The sequence below is a fragment of the Chinchilla lanigera genome, unplaced genomic scaffold (assembly GCF_000276665.1).
Source record: "Chinchilla lanigera isolate Chin_1 unplaced genomic scaffold, ChiLan1.0 scaffold00140, whole genome shotgun sequence".
NCBI classification, from domain to species: Eukaryota; Metazoa; Chordata; class Mammalia; order Rodentia; family Chinchillidae; genus Chinchilla; species Chinchilla lanigera.
This window is the reverse complement of record NW_004955541.1, coordinates 60131-82958: the sequence shown is the minus strand read 5'-3', so window position 1 is coordinate 82958 and position 22828 is coordinate 60131. Positions and strand designations below refer to the sequence as shown.

The 22828-nt window shown below is 57.7% G+C and overlaps 1 protein-coding gene across 2 annotated transcripts in view; it reads right to left on the bottom strand.

Annotated features, from left to right (window-relative positions):
* Window positions 1–22828, bottom strand: part of Atp2c2 (ATPase, Ca++ transporting, type 2C, member 2) — a 47272-nt gene that overhangs the window by 12116 nt on the left and 12328 nt on the right. For both annotated transcript variants that reach the window (XM_005410958.2, XM_013507971.1), the window contains exons 2-11: window positions 19081–19191; window positions 17509–17625; window positions 14492–14581; window positions 13454–13489; window positions 13295–13356; window positions 10739–10847; window positions 7785–7934; window positions 7637–7705; window positions 7259–7334; window positions 3277–3343 (exon numbers count right to left, since the gene is read on the bottom strand). In XM_005410958.2, coding sequence (XP_005411015.1) covers window positions 3277–3343; window positions 7259–7334; window positions 7637–7705; window positions 7785–7934; window positions 10739–10847; window positions 13295–13356; window positions 13454–13489; window positions 14492–14581; window positions 17509–17625; window positions 19081–19191 — 887 coding nt within the window. The remainder of the gene's footprint in view (window positions 1–3276; window positions 3344–7258; window positions 7335–7636; window positions 7706–7784; window positions 7935–10738; window positions 10848–13294; window positions 13357–13453; window positions 13490–14491; window positions 14582–17508; window positions 17626–19080; window positions 19192–22828) is intronic.

Sequence of the window (22828 nt, the reverse complement as noted above, 5' to 3'; positions counted from 1 at the left end):
GTGGGCTTTGTAACCTGTCTCTCTTCCCTGGGGAAGTGACGTGGGGCTGAGGCCCACTGAGGCTCACAATGTCCACGGTCTAACTCTGGAGTGGTCAGATAGCCCAGGCCTGGGGCCTGCTTTGGATACGCTGGGGTGGACCCAGGTCAAAGATGACCGCTGCAGTTGGTAACTGTGGAAGCCTACAGAGCACAGCTGGTGTTCACCTCACTATTCTACCTTGATGCTTGCTTAAACTTTTACTTTAAAACAGTTAAGCAATAAATATAAAAAGAAACTGTAACAACCCAGTTAGTCATCAACAAACAGATGGAAAAATAGGATCTATCCATATAGTGGAAAACTATTCTGCCATGAAAAGGAACGAGGTTCTGCTAGCATATTACAATATGGATGAATCTTCAAAACATGCAGGCTGGGTGTGAACAGACAGGCACAAAGGCCATGGAGTGCGTGACCCGTTCATGCGACAGCTGGACTCAGAGACAGGCAGGCTGTGACCGCTGGTGACTGGGGTGTGGGAGCTGAAAGGGCCCAGAGTCTTTTTAAAGCAAAGTCCCAATTTTTAAACACTGCGACAAAGTCCACTTTGTTAAAAGGAAAGCGTTCAGCAAATCATAACTTCTGGCTGCGTCTGGACCCGGGCGGCTTGTCACCTTCTGTTCCAGGGCGTCCAGCCGAACGGCCTTGGCCACCGTCTGCCATGGTGAGCAGTGTGACGAGCGAATGCACAAAAGGTCCGGCCCAAGCTGGCCTGGCACAGGGTGCACCCCGGCGAAGAAGCGCGTGTCACCCAGTCACGCGCGGCCACCGCACTTCCCTGGGTCTAAGCTGACGCCACCATCTGGTGTGCAACTGACAGAGAGGGCTGAGGGCCGCCGCCGGAGGAGCTAAGACATAGATTCTTTTCTTTTTTGGTGGTGCTGGGGATGGAACCCAGGGCACTGGTCATGCAAGGCAAGAACTCTGCCACTGAGCCACGTCCCCAGCCCCTGCGCTAGGATGTAGAGAAGCGTACTGCGGTGGATAAACTAATGGTCAACTTGGAACGCCCACCTCAGCTGAGCGAGCGTAGTGCTGGGCGTGGAGCCCACCTGAGGGTTGTTGCCAATAGCGTAACAAGAGAACTGGCGGGGAAGATGGTGCTGTTGAATCTCCTAGAGAAGCTTGTCTCACTGGTTTTCCTGATATGAGCTCAGCTGTTCTTATCGTCAGAGGAGCTCAGGTCCTCACTGTCGCTTAGGATGTCCGGGGTTCTCTTTAAAGGAGCTCTGGTCTTTGAGTATCACTGCCTGGCTCCAGTGCAGATCCCTCAGCCTGCTAGCACAGACCCTTCATCCCACTGGCACAGACTTTCTAGCTTCCACCACTGGCCTTCAGGCCTTCCCAACTCAGACCCTTGGTACAGACTGATAGGACACATTGTCATGGGCTCTAGGCCTCCAGCTGGATTCTTTGGGCCTCTAGTGCCTGGACAGATCTCCCGCACTCTTCTGCATTAGACTCTTTGAGTGAATATTATAAAAAATCCTATAAATTATGCGTCCTGTATTAAGTCTGTTCCCTTGCAAGCCCTGATGGCAACATGCACTGTATGCAAGGCGACCTTTCACCCACACAACAGACCTCTCCGGGACCAGTTATATAACCAGGATCACTGGTGTTGGCCAAGGGGCCATGCCCCGTTTCCATGGTGACAGCGAGACGGCGTCTTTGGTTTGATGGCACAGGTGGGCAAGACCAGCTGAGCAAACATTTGCAGAGGGTTAGGAGGGCACTGCTCCTCCCCAGGCAAGGAAAGGGCGTCAGAGGCATCATGGTGATAAAAGATTAATCCACAAACTAATAAAGATTAGAACGGAACCAGAAAAGCGAGTTGCTTGGATCGCCTTGGATGTCAGAAGGAATGAGGATAAAGTCTTGAAAAGAACGGCTCTCCCCTTTTATTTACTTTGGAGAATCTCACTGCCCATTCTGCCGGAGGATTCCACTTTCTGGCTCGGGGCTTTGGGTGACTTGAACTTACCACTAAGAATTGAAAATGTTTGCCCTTTCAGTATCACAAGCGGAAGCGGGAGTTTTCCCTCAGGTGCAATTTTGCCGTGATCAAGTGGGTGGCCAGGTTCAGGAGGGGCATTAGCGTGGGGTATGAGATGGCATGGGGGGCGCGGATGGATGGCCGAGCTTTTGGTCTCATCCTGGAAACCTTTTGTAGTCTTTCCGGCACTGGGGGTTTCTCCTGGTCGCATTTGCCATTCCGCCAGGGAGATTTCCCAGTGCTCTACTCGACCAGGGGGTGCGCAGGGTTCTGCCCTGGTCTGCCCTGCCCGAGGCCATCGTCACCTTGGTACAGGGATGGGGACCTCTGCTTCTGCTCCTGCTGGGTCTGTACTAGGGGAAGCTTTGACTGTTTTTGACACAGGATCCTACTAAGTTGCTGAGCGGCCCAGGCTGGCCTGGAACTTGAGATCCTCCTGCCTCAGCCTCACAGATTACTGGGATCACAGGCATCACCATCCCGGGGGAAGCATCTCATCTAGCCTTGCTGGTCACTGCTCTGGGCCTCACAGCGCCAGCGCCCCGAGATCTCGTGAGAAATGCAGAGGTCTCTTTAACCCTGTTCTACGGCTATCTCCTCTTCTAGGATGTCACTCAGTCACCCTAAGCTCCACACAGTCCTCAGCACCACTGGCCTCCTGCTCCCTTTCTCTGCGACAAGCTGGGGGCCCCAATTCCACGTCCCCTGCCTCAACCCAAGGAGGCCCGGAGGATGCCAGGCATGGCATGATGCGGACTGCAGTGGCGGGGTTAGACTGGGAGAGAGGGGCCCCAGCTGCCCTGCGACCCGTCCCTGAGGCCAGCACGTCCTGCTGCCCACGGGGCCCAGCTGGGTGTCCTAGCCAGGTCCCCCTGGGCGGTGCCACCTGAGCCTGGGCCTGCCCCTGCCCTGGGCCCGCCCCTCCTGCTCTTCCCCTAGCCGGCTCCTTCTCAGCTCCCTGCCTCAGCTCCATGTAGAAGCCGCCCCGGCCCCTGGGCCCCTGCTCGGCTGTCGCCCCCTCCGTCATCCCTCTGGCAGCGGCTTCCTCTGCGGTGTTCTCACCCGAGATGCCGTTAGCGCACGCACAAGCTGCTCTGTTTGCTTTGTCCCCCTGCCCGGCAACCTCGCAGGACGGAGCCCGCCGGCGTGCGGGGAGGAAATAGACGCGCAGATGCTGAGGGAAGACCTGAGGGGCAAAGCCGCTCGGCCCGAGGGAAGGCCCGGCTGGGGCACCTTACCTGACCCCGATGGTGAACATGCTGAGCAGTGGCTTGCCCTGCACCCAGCCGATGAGCGTGATGAGGCCTGCGGAGACAAGACGGGCGTCTGCGCGTGCCCCGCGTGCCCGCGTGCCGCCGTCTGTGCAGCCCGGCCTGCTTCTGCAGGGAACAGGAACCCGCAGGGGAAACCAGCAACCTCAACACTCTCAACCACTCGCCTTTTCTTATTAAGGAAGAGTTTCATGCTTCAAAAAGCAGTTTTAATCTTTCAGGAAAGTTTCTGGCCGCGTTCAAGCACACAGGCTTGTGTGGGGCTCTTCCGGAGCGCGCATCTACTCATTGTTGCTGTGTGACTCAGACGCAAAGCGCCCACACAGGTGCGGGGCCAGGACTGCCCGGAGGCGTCCCACATGCGCGGTGCGGTTCTCGGGGATGGCACAGGGCACTCCTGTCTTTGCAGGGCTGGGGTTGCAACCCAGAGCCTCACGCACGCCAGGCGGACGCTCTCGCCACATCGCCAGCCCGGGCCACTGCTGCTTAAATTACTTTAGCCCTGTGCTCCTGGTTAAATTTTCCATTTTCTTTTTCACGCATCATTTACCAAATGTTTACAATACACCAGGCCCTGTGCCGGGCACTGGGGCTGTCACAGAGAGACGTTTGAGGCAGAAGCATTGCACTGGGACTCATGACATGGCTCAACATGGTCTGGCAGCACAGAAAGGTGTTGGGGCCCCAAGGAGCAGGCTCAGCTTCACCGTCTCTAAAATGGGATCATGACCTTGCCACCCCTCCCCCCCTCGTGAGTTGTTACAGGGTTGAAGAAGTGTCGTGTCTAGCACTCTGGGAGGCTGAGGCAGGAGGATCACAAGTTTGAACCCAGACTGACAATTTAGCAACTTAGTTACCTGCCTCAAAATAAAAAGTAAAAATAGGCCTAGGGATGTGGGTCAGTGTGAAGGCCCTGGGTTCAATCCCCAGTACCAAAAAAAGACAAGTGGGAAGCACTCGGCACGCTGACCTGTACCTGCCCCTAACTGCTTTGCTGTCCTGTGGAAGCCATCAGGAGGGTCGGGGGAGGTGGCAGCCTGCAGCCACCATTGGTGGACTCTGTACAGGCTGCGGGTGGCGAGGGTGCCCCACGCGGGGCAGTGAGTGGGCGTGTGTGTGGAGGAGGCCACCGGTCTGATGTGCTGCACGGCTCAGAATGCGAGGAGTTGGAGACAGAGCGGGGGAGGGGGCCTACGCGGCCTTCCCTGGAGAAGGGGACATCTGCCTGGGGTTCCTTCGAGCTGCTGTGCTTGTCTGCCCCAAACCCGTGGTTATGGACTTGATGTGGGCCACCTGGCAACCCTGCCTGCCCTAGAAAACAAGTCCCAGTCCCCCACCTCCCCCCTGTGTCCTGAAACTCAGCCTCAAGTGCCCACTCTGCCACAGGAGCTCTTTCTTTGTTTGATTTGTTTTTTCGAGATGGGGTCTCGCTATGTAGTTCAGACTGGGCTTGAACTCACTTTGTAGCTCAAGCTGGACTGGAACTCACAGTGATCCTCCTGTTTCAGCCTCCCTAATGCTGAGATTACAGGAGTGCACGCCCATGTCCAGCTCTGGAGGAGCTCTTGAAGTGCTGAGAAACGGTGTTTGATATTTGGAGTGAGAGCGTGTGTGAGGGATGACTATGCCAGGCCCCCCTGACCTTGGAGATTGAGTTTAAGCAAATTCCCTCCTGTGGAAAGGCCGCTCCTGCCATCCACCCTGAAAATCTCCTCACAGCACAGTTTCCCGGTATTTGTCCTTGGGGTACTGAGTAGAAAGCACGGAGGCCTTAGGACAGCACAGTGCCCTTCTGGCGGCCCCAACTGCTGAGGGCAGGTGACCGTGGACAGCCACGGCGTGGGGGGTCCCGTGATCCCCGTGGCACAGAGACAGTGCTCAAGAATGCCTGGCACATGGGCAGCAACTCGACCTGCGGGCGCTGACATCTCAGTGTCACACAGCACTCAGGTGGTGAAAGAGCTCTTTCCCTTGGAATTAAAAAACATTTCTTAAAAACTTAAAACATATCCTCTGCTTGCTGGTGAGAGAACTGGACAGGGAGCCTAGTTTGGCCCAGAAGCCACTGTGTCCTTCCCCTGTGGGCAGCTGGGTCCCCCACATTCCATTCCGCCACATATGTCTCCAGTGTACGGCCCAGGGACAGCAGTGGGAGCTACTGCCTGTCCCGTGTCCCCACAGACGTCACTAATCCATCACAGTCCTCTCTGTCCTGAGGCTGGCATGGCCTCTCACGGCACCAGGCTTCGCCAGCAGCACCAGACTCTCCAGGCCCAGGAGAGGCCCATTTCCTGTTACTGCCTCGGACCACAGCGGGCAGGGAGTGGGGAGGGCGGCGAGGCACAGCAAACAACTGGACCTGTGACGCCGGAGCCAGGCCTGGTGCCGCACACCCATAATCCCAGCATCTGGGAGGCTGAAGCAGGAGGACCCAAGGTCTGGGTTGTTCAGATCCAGCCGGGTTGTGCTCAGGATGCCGGAGGGAAAGCCCACAGGACATGGCCTGCCCAACACCGTCCTGTGGCCCCCAACCCGTGCCACCGCCTCCCCATGCGGGGGAGTGGCCAGTTCCTCCTCTTCTCCACCAGCTGTGGGACTGTGGCGAGCAGCAGAGCCTCCTGAGCTTCAGTTTCCCTGTCCACCATGGGATGCTAACGTGCCTGAGAGCTGTGTCAGACCTGACTTGGGCTGTGCCCAAGGACACAGGGACACTGCGAGGCCAGGTAGAGGGCTGGGCACTGTGCCCATGCTAACTCACCGAATGCTCAGAACTGACCCTCCAGGAGAGGCAATGGCAGAATCAGGCCTTTAGTGCAGGCCAGCTGACCCCGTAGCTCCTCCTCTTCCCCGTTTTGCCCCTCGTACAATGGGAGGCATCTTCTGTGCCACTGGACATGTCATTCCTTCTGTCTGGATCTCCCTTCTCCCACTTGGAAAACAACTCCTCATCCTGCACGATCCCATTTCGTATCACCTACTCCCTGGAGCTTCCCAAGCACTCCTGAGTATGAGGAGCTGTGACCGTCCACATCTCCTAGCAGTTCAGGCAGCCCTGAGCTGGCACAGGGTGTGGCATGCTGTAGGAAACTCGCTAAGTCAGTGCCCGCAGCTGGGGGCCGGGTGCCCTGGGAGGGGCAGTCGCTTCTCCTGTGGCCTGTGTCTGGCTCTGTGGTTTCAGCCAGACTCACCAGTACTGGGCCTCATCACTGCATGTGCTGCAGGAGGCATGGTCAGCCTGTTCCTCTATCAATTATTCACTCATCAAACGCTCACTGAGAAAGTTCTATGAGCCAGCCGCTGGTTGGGAAAGAAGGACGAAGAATCAAGGCCAGAGCTGGAAAGAGTAGAAGCAGCAGGTGAAAGGCCCAGGACAGTCCAGTGGAGGTATGAAGCATTCAGATCTACACGCAGGCCTGCAGCATTGTGCTGTTCCGTGTGTTGCCTAAAGGCTAAGACACAGCAGCCCAAGCTCAGCACTCTGAGAAGCATAAAAATATGGCTGGGTAGAAAGTTGAACTACATTTCCCAGCATCCTTTGCAGTTGGGGAGGTCATGTGACTCCACTCTGGCCAATAGAAATGGGCAGCAGTGCCAATTCCACTTCCTGGTGCATGCCTTATCCTCACCCCAAACCTTCTGTGTTCTCTCATTCCCCTCTGCAGGCTGGGTAGCATTCTAGCCTCCAAGAACCTATAGGGGGCAGAGCAACCATGCAGGAGGGACCTGAGCAAAGTTAACCTTTGGAGGAGAGGTATCCAGGAAAGCCACCAGCCCAGATCTCACCCTTGGACTGTGGCGTAAGCAGGAGCCACGCGGCCCTGTTACAGCCGTCAGCCTGCTGTGCATCTCCAATCCCAGCCTAGTGGTCCCTGGGTGAGCAGCAAGACGCACAAGAGGCAGCCAGGGCCCCCAGAATCTCCAGAGCCCTGCAGGAAACCACTTCGCTCACCAATGATGCCAAAGGAAAAGAGAGTCAGCTGCTTCCCCAGCCTGTCCATGCTCTTTTGCAATGGCGTTTTAGGTGTCTGAAAGGGGGAGAACAGGGGTTTGTCAGATGGCCGTCCTGGCCGTGGACGGGCTCGCTTTCGGGCCCCCAGCTTGCTCTGAGTGTCAAGTGACACGGGCACACATGTGCACAGGGTCACTGACCTCGCCCTGAGGCCTATGCATGCTGCAAAGTTATATTGTGATGAACATCCTATAGGGTTCTGAGATAAATTTGAGATATACTCAGATGAACCACACCTGCCTCCTTCCTGCAGTGCGGGCAGGGCTGTGTCCCCGACAGAACCTCAGATTACCCCACACCCCCCAGCTGCCCACTTACCTCTTCTGCCTGCATCATCTTGAACACCTCTCCAAACTGAGACCTCTCCCCTGTTCCAATGACGACGCCCTGTGTCAGCGGAGAGGAGGTGGCGTGAAGCTCGAGGGCCCGGAGCCTGTGGCGCGCGGTGCCCGGCAGCCCGTGTTACCTGGCCCTTCCCGCCCTGCACCAGGGTCCCCATGAAGGCGATGTTGCTCAGGGTGCTGAGGTCCCGGCCGCCCGTCAAGGGGCCATCTGTTTTGCTGCATGGCTCCACCTCTCCGGTGAAACTGGATTCGTCCACTAGGAGGTCTGTGACCTGGGTGGGACAGAGGGACGCTGTGGGATCTCCCAGCTCACCCTGCAAGTTGGTTTTAGGAGCCCCGACTGCCACCCAGCACCACACAGGGAAGGTGTGGAACTCAACTTGTGTCAGAGTTGTAGCCTTGGATGCCCGCCGGTCGGGGTCAGAAAGGCTTTGAATGGGATCCCTCTTGGGAAACATAAATCTCACACCTTCTTCTAATGCTATGTGAAAGTTCAACACAATTTAACACTGCTAACGCCATAGGGACTGTGGGACACACCACTTAGAGCCCCTGTGCTGCCCCTGCCCACCCCTCGTCCTGTGCAGGCCTCGGGGTTCCCTAACCCCTGCACATAACTGAGTGCTCTGGTTGGGATGTGGCAAGCGTGTCACCTAACAACCCCTGTGTTGACCTTTAATCCCCTCCGGAAGGTGTTAGACAGTGGTGGCTCGATCCGATGGTGGTGTTTAGAGGTCAGGTCTCTGGGAAGGGATTGGGATTGGACACAGCCGTGAAGGTGGCGGCCCAGGAGGGAACCAAGGAGGCTTTCAAAGAAGAAGAACCACACGCACACCCCCATCTGCCAGTGTGAGATGCCCTGTACCACCCGGGTACTCTGCAGCAAGAGGTCCTCACTGTCCGCGGGGCCCCACCCGGCGCGCTCACCAGGAAACCTCTTTTCTTTGTGAGTTAATCGGCCCTCACGATTATGTTACTGCAGAGCTGGGCTGTTCTGTGACACTCTAATGTTAGGTTAGCACCAGCGGTGCTCCCAGGGTCACTGAGGCAGGGCACGAGGATGCAGCTGGACCCACTTCCTGCTCAGGCGCATGGGGGCTCCTCCTGGTCCACACAGCTCCTGCCCAGCCCTGCTCCCACGGGTCCCAACAACTTCACTTCAACCCTTTCTTACTGTAGAAATGGGAGGGAAACCAAAAAAACACAGTGCCCGGCCCTCCTGGCAGTGCCAGGCCAGCCTCTGACTGGGCCCTCCCACTACAGCCCTCCCTTAGCCGAGGGAGAGGAGGTGTCTCCCGACCCCAAGCGCCAGGCATTGATGTGGTGGCTTAGCTCCAGAGCTGCGAGGGCATGCTGATCCTGGCCCTGAAGGCTTTGAGGGGCACAGGGACATGCTCCAGGATCTCACAACATAATCGCTGATAAAGGCTTCCCACTGGGAATCAACAAAGCTATCGATTGTCCAGGGGATTGCAAAATACCAGCGGGGCAGCCTGCCAGCTCAGTGGCGTCCGCAGCCAGCACAAGGGTGCAATTTAGCTGAACCTGAGCGGGGCGGGGAGAAACCGTTGATGGAGAGGATGGGTTTGTTTGGGGCTTAGGAGGGCGTCTGAGGCCTGTTCAGACTTGCAGGGCGAAGACTGAAAACCCTGCTGCCGCAGTGCAGGGCGGGGGCTGCTGTCCCCCACCCGCACCCTAACCCAGGAAGTGGAGGCCAAAGTCAGCCCCTTGGAGATGCAGAAACCAAGGCTCAGAGAGGCGAACCTCTGCTCAAGCCACACACTGGGAGAGGCGGAGCCAGCACCCACAAGCAGGCTCCCTGGCTCCTAACACCCCTGCCTTAATCACAGGCAAGTCCTGGCCCCCTTACTTGCTGACACTCCTTCTGTATGTGTGAAGCCACTCGATTCTTACAACAACCTTGTGGCCGTGACCCCCTCCAGTTTTGCAGTTGAGGCCCAGAGAGGTTAAGCAACTTGCTCCAGGTCATAGTGCTTTGAGTTACAGACCCAGGGCTCAAACCTAAGCTCATGCTTGGCTCCGGGGCTCTAACCACTGCTCCACCCGACCTCTGTGCCTTACACCAGCAGCTGCAGTGGACAGCAGCCCTCCTTGTTGGCTGCCCAAGTGTGTACATCTTCCCTTGCCTGGAGGGATCCTGCCGTGCAAGGCAGAGAATCAACAGAGGGTAGGAGCCCGGTCACTTCATCAGATCCACACTTGGCAGAGGCTGTGCCCCTCGCCTGGCCCTGCCCTGCTGCAGCCCCTGGAGGGTGTGTGTGTGCATGGTGGGACCGTGTGTGGCCGAGGTCACAGACACCATAAATGCAGGTCCCAGACAGACGCCTGCACTTTTCCTTTCGCCTGGGTGATGCGTCCTCACCCATGAACCGATGTGGTAGCTCCTACCCACAACACTGTCAGTGCGGGAGAAGCCCATGGACCGGGCAACCTCCTGCCAAGCTGTGCCCCTGAGACCCTTGGGGCCGAGGAGGAGCTTGTCCCTGACTGGCTGCAGTGCCCAGACAGGGCCACTGTGGAGGTCACTGCTGTCTTACGGGACCTGGGCTCCAGACCCAGTTCCCTCCCCACTGTCACTGCCCCTTGGTGCTGGCGGCCGGCTGGTCTTGTTCTCCAGCCCCACTCGGGTTAATTTGCTACTGCAGTCAGCTCCATGCTAGACTGTCCCATGGCCAAAGGCTTCCATAGGACCCCCGGTCTGCGGGAAACACGTTCTGCGCCCCTCAGGGGGTGCCTGATACCTCAGATAGTACCAAGCCCTATAGATGCTGTGCTTCTCCCTGGGCACCACAGCAGGATGGCTCCATCGGTACCCTACAGCAGACCATTGCGACCATGCGGGGTGAGGAGAGCGCTGGGACTGCTGTTTCTGATCCACGGCTGACTGTGGACATCTGAACCCACGGAAAGCAAAGCTGCGAAGAGGAGGTGGCTGTGCCTGTCCTGTGGAGACGAGGGAGGGCTTCCTGCTCCAGGCTGGCTCGGGCTACCTCCCGGCTGGCTGGCGTGTGGGTGTGCCTGTGGGTGTGCACCCGTGTGCCTGCCAGTGGCTCACCTGGGTGAGTCGGATGTCTGCGGGGATCCGGTCTCCGGTGGAGAGGCACACGACATCCCCAGGAACCAGGTCCCGCACAAGCAGGTGCTGCAGCTTCCCGTCTCTCATGCTACGAGGGCAGAGGGACCCAACTGACGCCCCGTCTCTGCACTTGGACGCATGGGGTGGCGCCGTAGAAAGACATTTTTCTTTCAGTTATGGACAAACACTTGGACCCTTACAGCCTCCTTAATCTTTAAACTCAAGCATCCTAAAAGACTTTTGGGGACCCGTGTGGCTTCTGGGAGGCTGGGAAATGAGGCGCCTGCCACCCCTGCCTGCAGCAGGAGCCCCAGCGCTGCAGAAGCATCTGCAGGGGGAGCTCAGTGGCTGGGAGGCTGCACTCTGCGCTTGGGGAGCAGCTGGCTTGACCTGGAGGTGTGGGGGACTGCCTGGGCGCGGGGACCCCCCCGTCGCGGGGCAAGAGACATGCTGCAGGACTCCGGCTCTGCCCAGGGCTGCACAGCCAGGTCACCCTCCTTGCTGCTCCACTCCCTCCGCAGCTGGGGAAGCTCTAAGACAACAAAGCCCCACACAGTCCCTCCTGCCCCGGGGCCTTCCCACCCTGTGGGATCAAAGCCCAGGCCCTGGACTAGGTCCGCGCCTCCAGCCACTCCTCCCCTGCTGCACTGGGCGGGCTGCACCGCACTGGCCCTTCCTGCTCTCGCTGTCCCTGCAGACTTGGCGGCTGGAGGGCACATTTCCTTCTTCCTTGTTCAGGGAATCTGATCCCGTATGGGTGTCCAAACCTCTCCCACAGCCAGGTGCTCCAGGGAGCGGCCACCCCTGGCTCAGATCATCAGACAGGTCCGAAATCCTGCCGGGGACAGGCGTGGGCATGGGCAAGTCAGACAGCCCTGGCCTGTGAGATGCGAGGGGGTGCTTGCTGGGTGCTCCGGACGGAGGCCTTACGCTACGCGCACGCACACACCATCTCTTCTCTGGGACTCGTGGAGCCCAGAGCCACGGCAGCCCCCTCAGGGCCCCAAGGGAGCCAGGCAGAGAGTAAAGCCAAGCAGCAGGCGGCAGCAGGGGAAGAGGGTGCCCCAGGGCGGAGCTAACCTGTCCCCCACCTCAGGGCACTCACTAGGACACACACACTTTCCTCACATTTGCACAGCTGAGTTTTCTGACCCTGGTAGCCAGCAGCACCCGATGGTAAGACCCCGGAGGCTCCCTCTGCTCCTCCTGTGGCTCCTCTGAACCAGGCCTCAATTTAAATGTCAGCTGCTCCTGCCACGCTGGCTCTGGGCGGTCTGAGAGCAGGCTGTTTAGACACATCCCTGTCCCCGGTACTGCTGCATGTCTGTGCTTGGGGTCTGGGCTCTGAATAGCCTACGGGGCTCACTAGCTGTGCCCCCTCTGTGGCCCGCCTCCCTGGGCCCGCCACCCGCACGGTGAGCGCTGTGTGTGGGAAGCGGGTAGTGCTCCCTGTGCGGCAGTGTGCCCCCTGCTGGGGAGAGGGACTCCAGGACTCTCCAGGGCTGGCTGGCCCTGCTGCTATCCTTGAAAATCAAATGCCTTTAGAAGCGGCCTCTGGGGACATCAATAATGCAGGCTGAGCACCTGAGAGGCCACCGCTTGGTGTTTAAACTTAAGATCGGCCCATCCGGCCACATGCATCATTTACGCTTCCCTGCCGGGGAGCCCAGCCATCAAGCCCGGATTTCCTCCGCCCTGGTGGCCTGGGGAGAGTCCCCTCTCCACTTCCCGTCAGCCCCTCCTCCTTCCCATCAGCCCCTCCCTGCCTCCGGTCTGGCCTTTCTCCTCCTCTGTCTGCCTCTGTCTCCGTCTTTCCCTCTGACACACACACTGTGGGCTCACAGGCCCCTGGTGCTTATTTTAATTACAATTAATCTTTTGGTTGTTTTTGTTTCTGTGGTCCTGGGGAAGGAACCCATGGCCTCACACACGCTAGGCCAGAGCTCACCACTGAGCTACCTCCCAGCCCAAAGTGAAGTAGAATTAAGTTAAGAACTCAGTTCCTCGGTCCTGGGACACGAGACTATGACCCGGCACTGCCCGGGGCGGGTCACAGGACACTTCAGGATGGGTTGGTGGCACTTCGTGGCACTATTGGACATTTCTGTCTTTCCTTTCTCCTTTTAAACATCTTCAGCAAGAGCTGCGTCACGGCAGAGGGCAAAGCAGCCACATCCAGGCAGGCAGGAGGCTGGCGGGCGTCTGAGCTGGGGCCCAAGTCTGCCTCCCGTGTCTCAGCCTGCCCAGCATCAGGCTAGGCCCCTTCACCCCTGCAGAGCCTCTCCCGAGCCACCCCGAGGACCCCTTGACCCTCAGGCCCGCCCTGCCTGAGCACCATTTTCCCAAAGCCGCTGCCTCCACCCACACCCCCAGGCCGGGCACCCCAGAGACTGATGAGAGAGCAGGGCTGCGGCAAGGCTGAGCTGCCGCCCCAGGACACCCAGCAAGCCAGCGATGCCACAGGGGATGTAGCATTTGCCAAGTGCAGCAGCCCCAGCTCCCTCGAGGAACCGAGACACCCAGTCACCCACTCACCAGTGGCACTCGGGGGGGACCAGCTTGGTCAGCTCCTCCAGAGACTTCTCCGAGCGGTACTCCTGGGGGTGGCACATCGCACTGCTGTTTCGGGAGGCCCCACACCCCCCCGTCATGCCCAGGTCACCCTGACGGGACGGGACAGCGGCAAATACGCACCTGGATGAAGGCGACCGTGACCACGATGAGCACGGCCTGGAGGGAGATGAGCGGGGGGGAGGCCTGAGCACCAGCGGCTGGGCCAGAGCGGGCCAGGCCAGCGAGCTGGGGCGGTGCTGTTCTGCACACACCGCTTTTCTTTTTGCAAAATAAGTGCTCTGTGCGAAACTGAGAAACTGCAGCCCCCAAGCAAGCAGAGAAATCGCAGCAACCCCCTACCATGCCCCCCGGGCTCACACACTGAGAAGCCATCTGATTTCCCTACCCAGACACACTTTCAGAACAGCATCGTGTCAGAGAAATCCTTGTTTTCAGGCCACGCAGGGAAACCCTCACTCTATACCTGCAGATGCAAATCTAACCTCGGCCTCTTAGCAGCAACCAAGTTCACCGTGCCGCCGGAGGCTGCCTCTGTGTTTTGACAGCGTAACTTGTGCTAAGAGAAGTGGGAATGACAGCCATGGGGGGAGGCTGCAGAATCAGGGAGCAAAGGCCTCAGGCTGCAAGCCCACTTCTGGGACAAATCAGAGGAGGTCAGGCTGCAGAGGCAGGGTGGTCTCCAGGGGTGAGGGGCAGGCAAAGGCTGCCCACAGAGGTAGGGTTTCCTTTTGGGGTGATGCCCGTGTTGGGAACCCAGCAGAGGTCATTGTTGCAAAGTATTATGACCAGGTTGTTCACTTTAAAGTGGTTGGTATTTTTCGTGAATTTCACTGAACTAATTTTTTTCAAAAAGGTGCACAGAGCTCTCTCTGGACAACGGACGCAAGGCCATGGCTCTTTGTCACAGAAACACACACAACCTGGAACCAGCACCCCATCCTGGGGCAGGAGATGAGTCTGCTGTGACTTCCTGCTTGGCAGGAGACTGCTGTGACCATCAGGAGCAGAGAGCCCCGTAGGAGCCTGCTGCCAGGGGAGGGACAGACAGGGTTTGCCGCTTTCTGCTCTATTTTCTACTTTCCCTCTGTGGCCGACTTGCCCTTGCCCTTGCCCAGCAGCATAAGCAGAGGCCCCGGCAGCCTGAACGCAGCTGCTCACCATGGCAATGCTGATGGCGTCCTCGTACTGCTTGGTGAGCACGCTCACCACGGCCGAGCCCAGCAACAGCAGGATCAGGGGGTTCTTGAACTGAAAGACAGACAGCGGGTCTTGTCCTCAGAGCTCCCTGGGTGTCTCCTGCACAGGAGCGTGACTCGGGTCTTCCGGGCCACCTGTGCAGGGCCGAGGGCTGGAAGAGAGCTGAAACCCACGGCTGCACCAGACGCAGGGCCTGGCCCCGCCTCTGAGCTCTGGGTCTCTCTCGCTGCATCTCTAGGACGCTCCTGTTAGGGCCTCGGGGATGCAGAGGGTCCTTTCACCGCCCGCATCCCAGCCCTGAGCACCGCAGCCAGCCAAGCTTGCCTGCACACTGAGCCGTGTGCCCGGATGCCCCCGCTCTGCCTGCGCCATTGTCTCTCTGAGCAGCCTTGGCCCTCTCCTGGCTCTTGGGATGTGTGGCAGTGAGAGCAGAGGGGCTGCCCAGCGGCCAGCACAGAGTAGCAGCAATAGACGGCAGCCACCAGGAGGCAGGCGGACTACGGAAAGCCCTCAGGAAACACTGGCTGAAGCGGGGAGGGGGCCCCTTGACTCCTGGAAAATGGCCGCTGGAGCAGGGTTGGTGAAGGAGAGGAAGGCTCCGGTTCCTTCTGACCAGGGCTGCCTGGGAATGGCTGGGCAGGCTGCGCTGGGAGCACCCCACCTTTCAGGAAGAGCTGCACCATGAAGCCGGCGTGGCTTTGGGCCCAACGCTTGTGACTGAAGTCCTGGGATGGGGACAGCTGGGCGGGACAGCAGGCGAGCCTCACAGGAACCCAGGCCTCACCAGTGCCCAGGGCAGGCTCGTGTACAGATGAAACCCTGCGGACCTTCAGAGGCCAGTGAAGGGACAGTTAAGAGACAGAGCAAAGGGTGGGCTTTGTTCAGACCCGATCCTAACAAACCAGCCATGCAGAGCCCTGTGGGGAAACTGACCATTGACGCAGGCGCTGCTATGGATTCTTGCTTGGTAAATGAGTGGCCTAAGCTTGAAGGTGACTGACTGGCCCCAGGGTGTGCACTGAGCTCAGCCGGACTAAAGGCCACGCTCTTAGAGGCTGTGTACGTTCCCAGGCAGGGAAGAGCGGGCGGAGGAGCAAGGCCAGTCCTGCTCATGATGTTTGCCAGGCACATTCTGTTTAGCGGAATTCACAACATCGGGTATGCCTTATTCTCATTTTCTAGACAGGAAAAGCTGAGGCCCAAGGGAGTTTAACAATATCTTCAGCGTGACCAAGCCGGAGACTGGGGCTTGACCGGAACAATCTGATTCTAATCTATATCTCCCTCGATTCTGGGCCCATGTGTCTTGGTCACGCTAGGGGAGAATCCCTACCAGTAACTCCAGAGACAGCACAGCGAGGCTGCCTTGTGAGTGGCAGGTTCCCTGTCATCAGAGCAGCAGACAGGAAGCCACAACCCCAGGCCCACGCGGGAGGGCAGCAGTGTGAGGAAGGAACGAGCGAGTGCAGACTGGACTTCCGTGCTGAGCAGCTCCCGGGGCTCCAGCAAGGATCCCTGCAGACACAGCTCCGAACCAACAGGAAGGAGATGAAAGCGTCCTTGGCTTGCAGGAACCCCAAGATTTCATCCTGGGAGGCCTGGCAGCAGAGGCCCAGAGCAGGTGGCAACAGGCAGAGTTGGGAAGGAGGACTACAGGGACACGGATGGGGTCCTGGTTGAAAAGGAAGCAGGGCAGAGCTGATGGAGCCCACAGCCAACTTCCAGGACCCTCCTTCTTCTGCCTCTCCCCAGTACTGGGCTTCCAGGAAGCTTCTGGGCTGGCCAGGGCCACCAGTGCCACTAGGAGCCTATTATGGTACCAAGAGGAGTGAATAAAGACACCCCCAGCCTACCAAGAACTGACTAATAATGGGGAGGAGGAGAATGCAGATTGAGGATGGTGCCGGGCTGTGATAGGCCCTTGAACTGACCAATCAGAAAAGCTTGAAACAGGAGCCAATAGGAAGCAGCAGACCACAAGGAGACTGTAGAGTGAAGATGCTGCAGGACTGTGATTGGTCCTTGAACTGACCGATGAAGAAAGCCTGAAACTTGGCGCCAATAGGAAGCAGCTAAAGCCTAAGGCTGTCCAGGAGAGGGGACATCAGGGATGCCACTGAGAGGGTATGAGAGGCCGGTGTGGAGACCGGATACCTTCAGGAGCCTAAAAAACCCTCCTTGTTGACTGAGCCTCTCTGAGCTAGTCCTGGGTGGGTGGCAGGGTGCTGACTTTGCACGGGAACTTGCAGCTGTGGCTATTTCAGTGTTTCCGCTCCTCTTCCCAGTGGGTTCTAGGCGTAAGCTTGTGCACCCTCAGCTTTGCACAGGCTGACACCTGACGACAGCAGGTGAGCAGCGCAGGTCGTTCCGGCGCCATTTCTCAGCGTCATCCCTGACTGCTGCGTGTGTATGTGACTCCGGACTCAGGTTGCCAGAAAAAATACAGGATGTGCAGTGAAGTTTGAATTTTAGATGGACAAGGAACTATTTTTTTTTAAAAAAAAGTCTACCGCAGTAGTTGAAAATGCTTATACTTAAAAATTGTCCCTTGCTTATCTACCTGAAATTCCAGTTCCACAGGGCATTTCTTGTTCACTGTGTCTTGTCACCTCACACACCCTGGGACGATATTTCAGTGCTTCTCCTCTTCCCACCCCACCCCCATCACGTGGGGACAAGGAGGAAGATTCATAAGTGAAGGCTGCTTATTTTCTCACTCCTTTAGCTGGGCGCCTGGCATGCGGCCAGTGCTCACCCCACAGTCCCCCTCAGGCCTCATGGTGGCTGCCGGGAACCTCCTCCCGCTTCTCCGAGGAGCTCAAAGGAGGAAGGGCACTTCTTATCTTGTAGCGCACCTGCCCCATCCCCAGGCAGGGCCTGTCCGAGGACACCCTCAATCAATATTTGAAGAGTCAATGGCAGCCCTGCCCGTCCTGGCTAAAGCCCAGCAAGGCCGAGGAGGACACCCGCAGGCCCACCTGATCGAGGTATTTCTTCCACACAGGTTCTGTGTTGTCAGCAACAAACTCGTTCCAGCCATGTACCAGCCTGCGCTGCGTCACTGCGCCCTCGGACAGGCCCGTGTCCAGGTCTACCTGGAGGGAGACAGCACAGACCTGCTCGCCAGTGGGCCCAGCATGGATGGAGGGGCCCAAGGTGTGCACCCCACCCTACAGCCCATCACTTCTGGGATGGACTAGGAAAGGGGGCTTGACCTCAGAGCACAGGTTCTTGCTCGAAGACGCCTGAGGATGGGGCAGAGAGAACAAAAAGGCGTGGTCCCATTCTTTGTCCATAAGAACACATGGCCACCCAACCATTACAGCAGAGCGTGGTCCTGGACCTACGTTTTAGCGAATGGAAATACAGACACACACTTTTATCTTCACTTAAAAAAATAAAAAGAGCATATGGAATGTAAGTGGTGTGGCCGCTAGAACTGGCCAACAGTTAGCACTAAGAAATGGTTCAGCAGTTCCCCTAAAAGTAAGCGCTGGGTTACCAGGTGACTGAGCAATTCCGCTGCTGGGGCCACGTGCCCGAAAAGATTGGAAGCAGGTCTCACAGAGATGTTTGCATGCCCTGCTCACCGCAGCTGTATTTTCAACAGCCAAGGCTGGAAGCAACCCGGATTCCCTGATAGGTGAAGGGATACACACAGTGTGGTGGGCAGGCACAAGGAAATGCCAGCTAGCTTTAAAAGGAAAAGAAATTCTAGCCGGGCGCCACGGTGCATGCTTGGCTTGTAATCCCAGTTACTTAGGAGGCGAGAGTGGGAGGGTTGTAAGTTTGAGCCCAGTCGGGGTAACTTAGAGCGATCCTCTCTTAAAATAAAAAATAAAAAGGGCTAAGGATGTAGCTCAGTGGTAGAGCACCCCTGGGCTCAAGCCCCAGCACTACCACCAAAAAGGTAAACAGAAAAGAGAAAGGAAGTTGAGACACCTGCTTAGCAGGGAGACACTGCGAGGAGTAAGTAGCTAGATACAGCAGTCCCAGGAGAAAGGCTGTAGGATTCCTATGAGGGACACAGAACGGTGAGCTTCATAGGGACCCGAAGGAAACGGCTGGGCAGAGTGCTGCAGCGAGGTGGTACTGCGTGAGGACAGAGTGTCACCTCTGCAGGATGAGAGCAGTGTTGGAGCCCGCTAGCGGTGATGGGGCACATCGGGCAGGTGTTCTCTACACCACTAAGACGCTGGTGGTGGAGGTGACACACGAAGCTCATTGGGTTCTTACATTCTTTCGAGTGAGGAACAAAAGTCCAGCTACTTTGCTAGGCAGGGAATAAAGACTCCCTCCCTGCCCCTAAGAACTGGACTCAACACAGAGCTGAGGACGCGCGCAGGAGAAGGTGGCTTCAGACACCCTCTGCCGGCTGCTGGGCACTGTTCCTATGCCTGACCACTGCTGGGCTTTCGTTAGCACTCCCCAAGCAGGGTGGCTGATGAGCGTGTGCGTCATTACGTGTGCTGAGTTCCAGGGCCTTGTGCTGCCTACTCTTCACCTAGAAACCTCACCACTGCTGGCATCGGGACAAGTTCGGTCCTTACGGCAAGCGCTTTCGCCAAATCCTCCTTGTGGCATTTGCACGCTTCCTTGGGTGGCAGAGCCTGCACCACTTTCTCTTCCTCGCTGGCTTTCAGCTCGAGCTGCCCGTCGATCTGTGGGAAGACCAGGGGCTGGTGAGCACAGCATCCTCCCCAGCATGGCACACACCAAGAGTCAAGGGACAGACAGCACTGCCCCGGAGCGTCTCATCAACTGCCACCCGCCACTCTGTCACCATCTCTGTCACCATGGGTCAGTTTTGCTAGGTGTTAGAGAAAGGGTGACGCACAAAGCACATTCCGTCCGCGCCTGCCTTCCTCTGCTCAGCATCGGAAGTGAGACTCACGCGTGGTGCCGTGTGTGTGACGGCTGGCTCATTTCCTGGGGACTTGGAACCCCACAGTGGAGTTGATCATGACTTATTTAGCCGCTCTGTTGTGGACGGGCACTTGGGTTGTGTCCAGTCGGCAGTTACTCATATGACTGGGGTTTTTCTGTTCTTTTTTTTTTGAGCTAGGGTCTCACTATGTGCTTCAGGCTGGCCTTGAACTCACTATGTAGCCCAGGCTGGCCTCAAACTTGCAGTGATCCTCCTGCTTCAGCCTCTCAAGTGCTGGGATTACAGGTGTGCGCCCCTATGCCCGGTGGTTGTTTTTGAGACAGGGTCTGGCTACATAGTTCGAGTTCAGGCTGACCTTGAGCTCACAATGATCCTCCTGCCCCAGCCTCCTGAGTGCTGGGATTATAAGCACGTACCACCACACATGACCTGATGTGAATTTTTTTTTTTTTCTGTCTTTTTTAGACAGGGTCTTGCTATGCAGTTCAGGCTGGCCTTGAGCTCACTTTGTAGCCCAGGCTGGTCTCGAACTTGCAACGATCCTCCTGCCTCAGCCTCCTGAGTGCTGGGATTACAGGCATGCGCCACCACACCCGGCCTCATGTAAATGTTTTAAAAGCAAACATATTGATAGAATTGGACCTTGCAATACAGACACAGCACAGTGACAAATTATGTATTTAGAATCCTGAACTGGGGTTCTTGGGCTAGTACCCACCACATTTTAGACAGTGCCCCCTACTGACCATAGTTGGTACCATAGACCAGTTCCACAGGACATTTTAAATAACCCAAGGAAAGGGACGGGGGACACAGCCAAGTTCTGAGAGCCCAGGACCTGCAGGAAGAGCTGCAGGTGTGCAAGGAAGTCACACGAAGCACCTGGAGCCTCTGATGACAGGGGAGCTCAGTCCAGGGTCCTCGAGGTGTTCTTCACGCTTCCTAGTATTCTGATACCCAGGACATGATAATCATCTTTTCTTTTCCAGCAGGTTACGGGGAAGTCGGAAGGAGGAAGGTGAGAGGCCCTGACTAACTTCTTCCTTGAGTTGAAATAAAGATCGCAACTTCTCCTCTTCCTCCTTGACAGCCACCTCCTCCCCCTCCCAGCAAGAATGATCGCCCAACGCCCTGTTTGCCTGAAGAGCTTCTGACCCCATGCACTTCCTGTGGCAACTTCTTGCTGTGCCCGCGACCCGGAAGCACGCAGGGACAGCACAACCCGCTCACCGCTCCGCCATCCGCCGCGGGTTCCCCAGGTCCACAATGCGTTCCTTGTCGGTTCTCTTTAACGGCAAATGTGCACCCCACAGCGCAGCGCCTCTCTCCCTGCCAAGATCTTGTCCCCTGGGCCCAAGGCAGGTCATTGTCCTGCCTTGATGGTGGCAGCCCTGGTTCCAGAGCCGGCCTCTGCCTTCTCTGTCTTGCTATTTCTTTCTGGCCATGAGCACACCTCACTCACTTTTATGCAGCACCCGAAGGACCCTGCGCACCACATGCCCCCGTGCTTGGAATCACTTGCACAGGTTCCAGCTGCTCTCGGGATAAAGCCACGTCCCTGTGACACGGCTGCAGTGACCCCACCTTACCCCGCACACCGCAGCAGCCGCTCCCTGGCCCACAGCCACCCGCTGGCTTGGTCCTTAAGGTCTTCACAACGCTGCGAGTGTCATATAAACGGAATCACACGTGCTGTGACCTTTCGTGTCTCTGCGCCTCGTTTGTGACCCCCGACGTACTGTTCGTCTGCAGCAAGCAGACTCAGCGCGCAAGCTGGGGCCGGGGCTGGGGAGCGGGACCTTCCGAGCCCAGGAGGATAGGCAGGGACACAGGGACTCTTCGGAGCAGCTTCCCCAAGCAAACCCAGCTCAGGGCTGACTTTACCTCCCCGAGATTCAAGAGTGCCAGGGGCAAAGGCAGCCCTGATGACATCTGAGTGCCGCGCTGCCGTGCCCGCCTGATGCCTCTGCCTCCCGTCCTGCCCGGGCTCCACTCACCTCACACACTGACAGGAAAGGGCCTGGACCTTTGCTGTTAGATGGCTTATGCTGGCCTGTATTTCCCCAACACAGTTCCTAAGTCCCACCGCAGGCCTCAGTTTCCCCCTCTGGATAGTGGGCCATCACAGCAAGCGCTCTGCAGGGTTGCCGTGGAACTCAGGGAACAATGAACAGGAGGCCCGGGCGCAGGTGGACTACAGGGGGTGCACGTGGTGGGGACAGCAGGTCCTCGTCCTGGGTGCCCAGAGCACACAGGCTCAGGGGGCTAAATAGGCCGCCAAGGTTAGCAAACAAGAACACAGGGCACCAGGTCCCAGGAACGCCAGATAAGTGGCCCATAAACTGCGCCCATGGGCACCAGACGGTGGGCAGGCCGTGCATACACCCGGGATCCGTCAGTGTCCGTCTGCAGCAGGACTGGGCCTCCTGCGGAAGTCCTCTCCGCCAGGTACGATCCATGATCCACCCAGCAGGGAGGCCCCCAAAGAGCCTAACTCCGGGAGAGAGATGGGCGGGCCGGACTCACTGCGGAGATTCCAGAGAGGCTTCCTGGAATGGGGAGGAAAAGGGAGGGGGCACCAGGCAGAGGAGGAGGGGAGCGAGGCCTTTCGTTCAGGGAAGAGCAGGTACGAGGGAGAGAGAAGAGCGGAGAAACTTGCGTGGGACCTGGCGCCCATGGCTGGGACAGTGCTGGGCTCCGGGGTGCCCGAGGCGGGCAGAAAGGAGCCCCGCAGCCCAGCCCTCCAGGAATTTCACAATTCACAGTGGGTGCAAGTGTCAGATCAGCGGAACCGAAGAGGACAGCACAAGGGTCACCGGCCCCCAGGGACAGCTGGGCAGATGTTATAAGGAACTGACATATGGGACATCTTTCAGGATTTCTAGCGCGCTCTTTTCCGGGCAATCTGTGAACTGTCCCGTTTTGCCTCTAATCAATCAGCAGTTCTCAAAGTACGGTCCTTGGGGCAGCATACACAGAACTTGGAAGAGACAAGGAAGGCGGCTGCTCCAAAGGGCGGCTGAATGGGTCAGGACCAGCACAGCCACAACCCTCCCTCGCTCACACGGTGCTAGTGACGCGGCGGTCTTGACACCGGACACACTTGACACCCACCTCGCACCTGCTCCACTTTTCATTTTCCTGTAGGAAAACTGTGAACTACCCTGGGGATGAGCCACACGTAGCTGTGTGCGCAATCTGAGGTGTGGATGAACATCTGCCCATGCATGTGCCCGAGGAACCACCACCCAGAACCAGCAAAGCACTGTGAGCTCCAGAAGGCTCCCTGCCCCCTTTTCTTGAACCCTGTCCTACTTGCTTCCTCCTTCTCCTTCTCCTTCTCCTTCTCCTTCTCCTTCTCCTTCTCCTTCTCCTTCTCCTTCTCCTTCTCCTTCTCCTTCTCCTTCTCC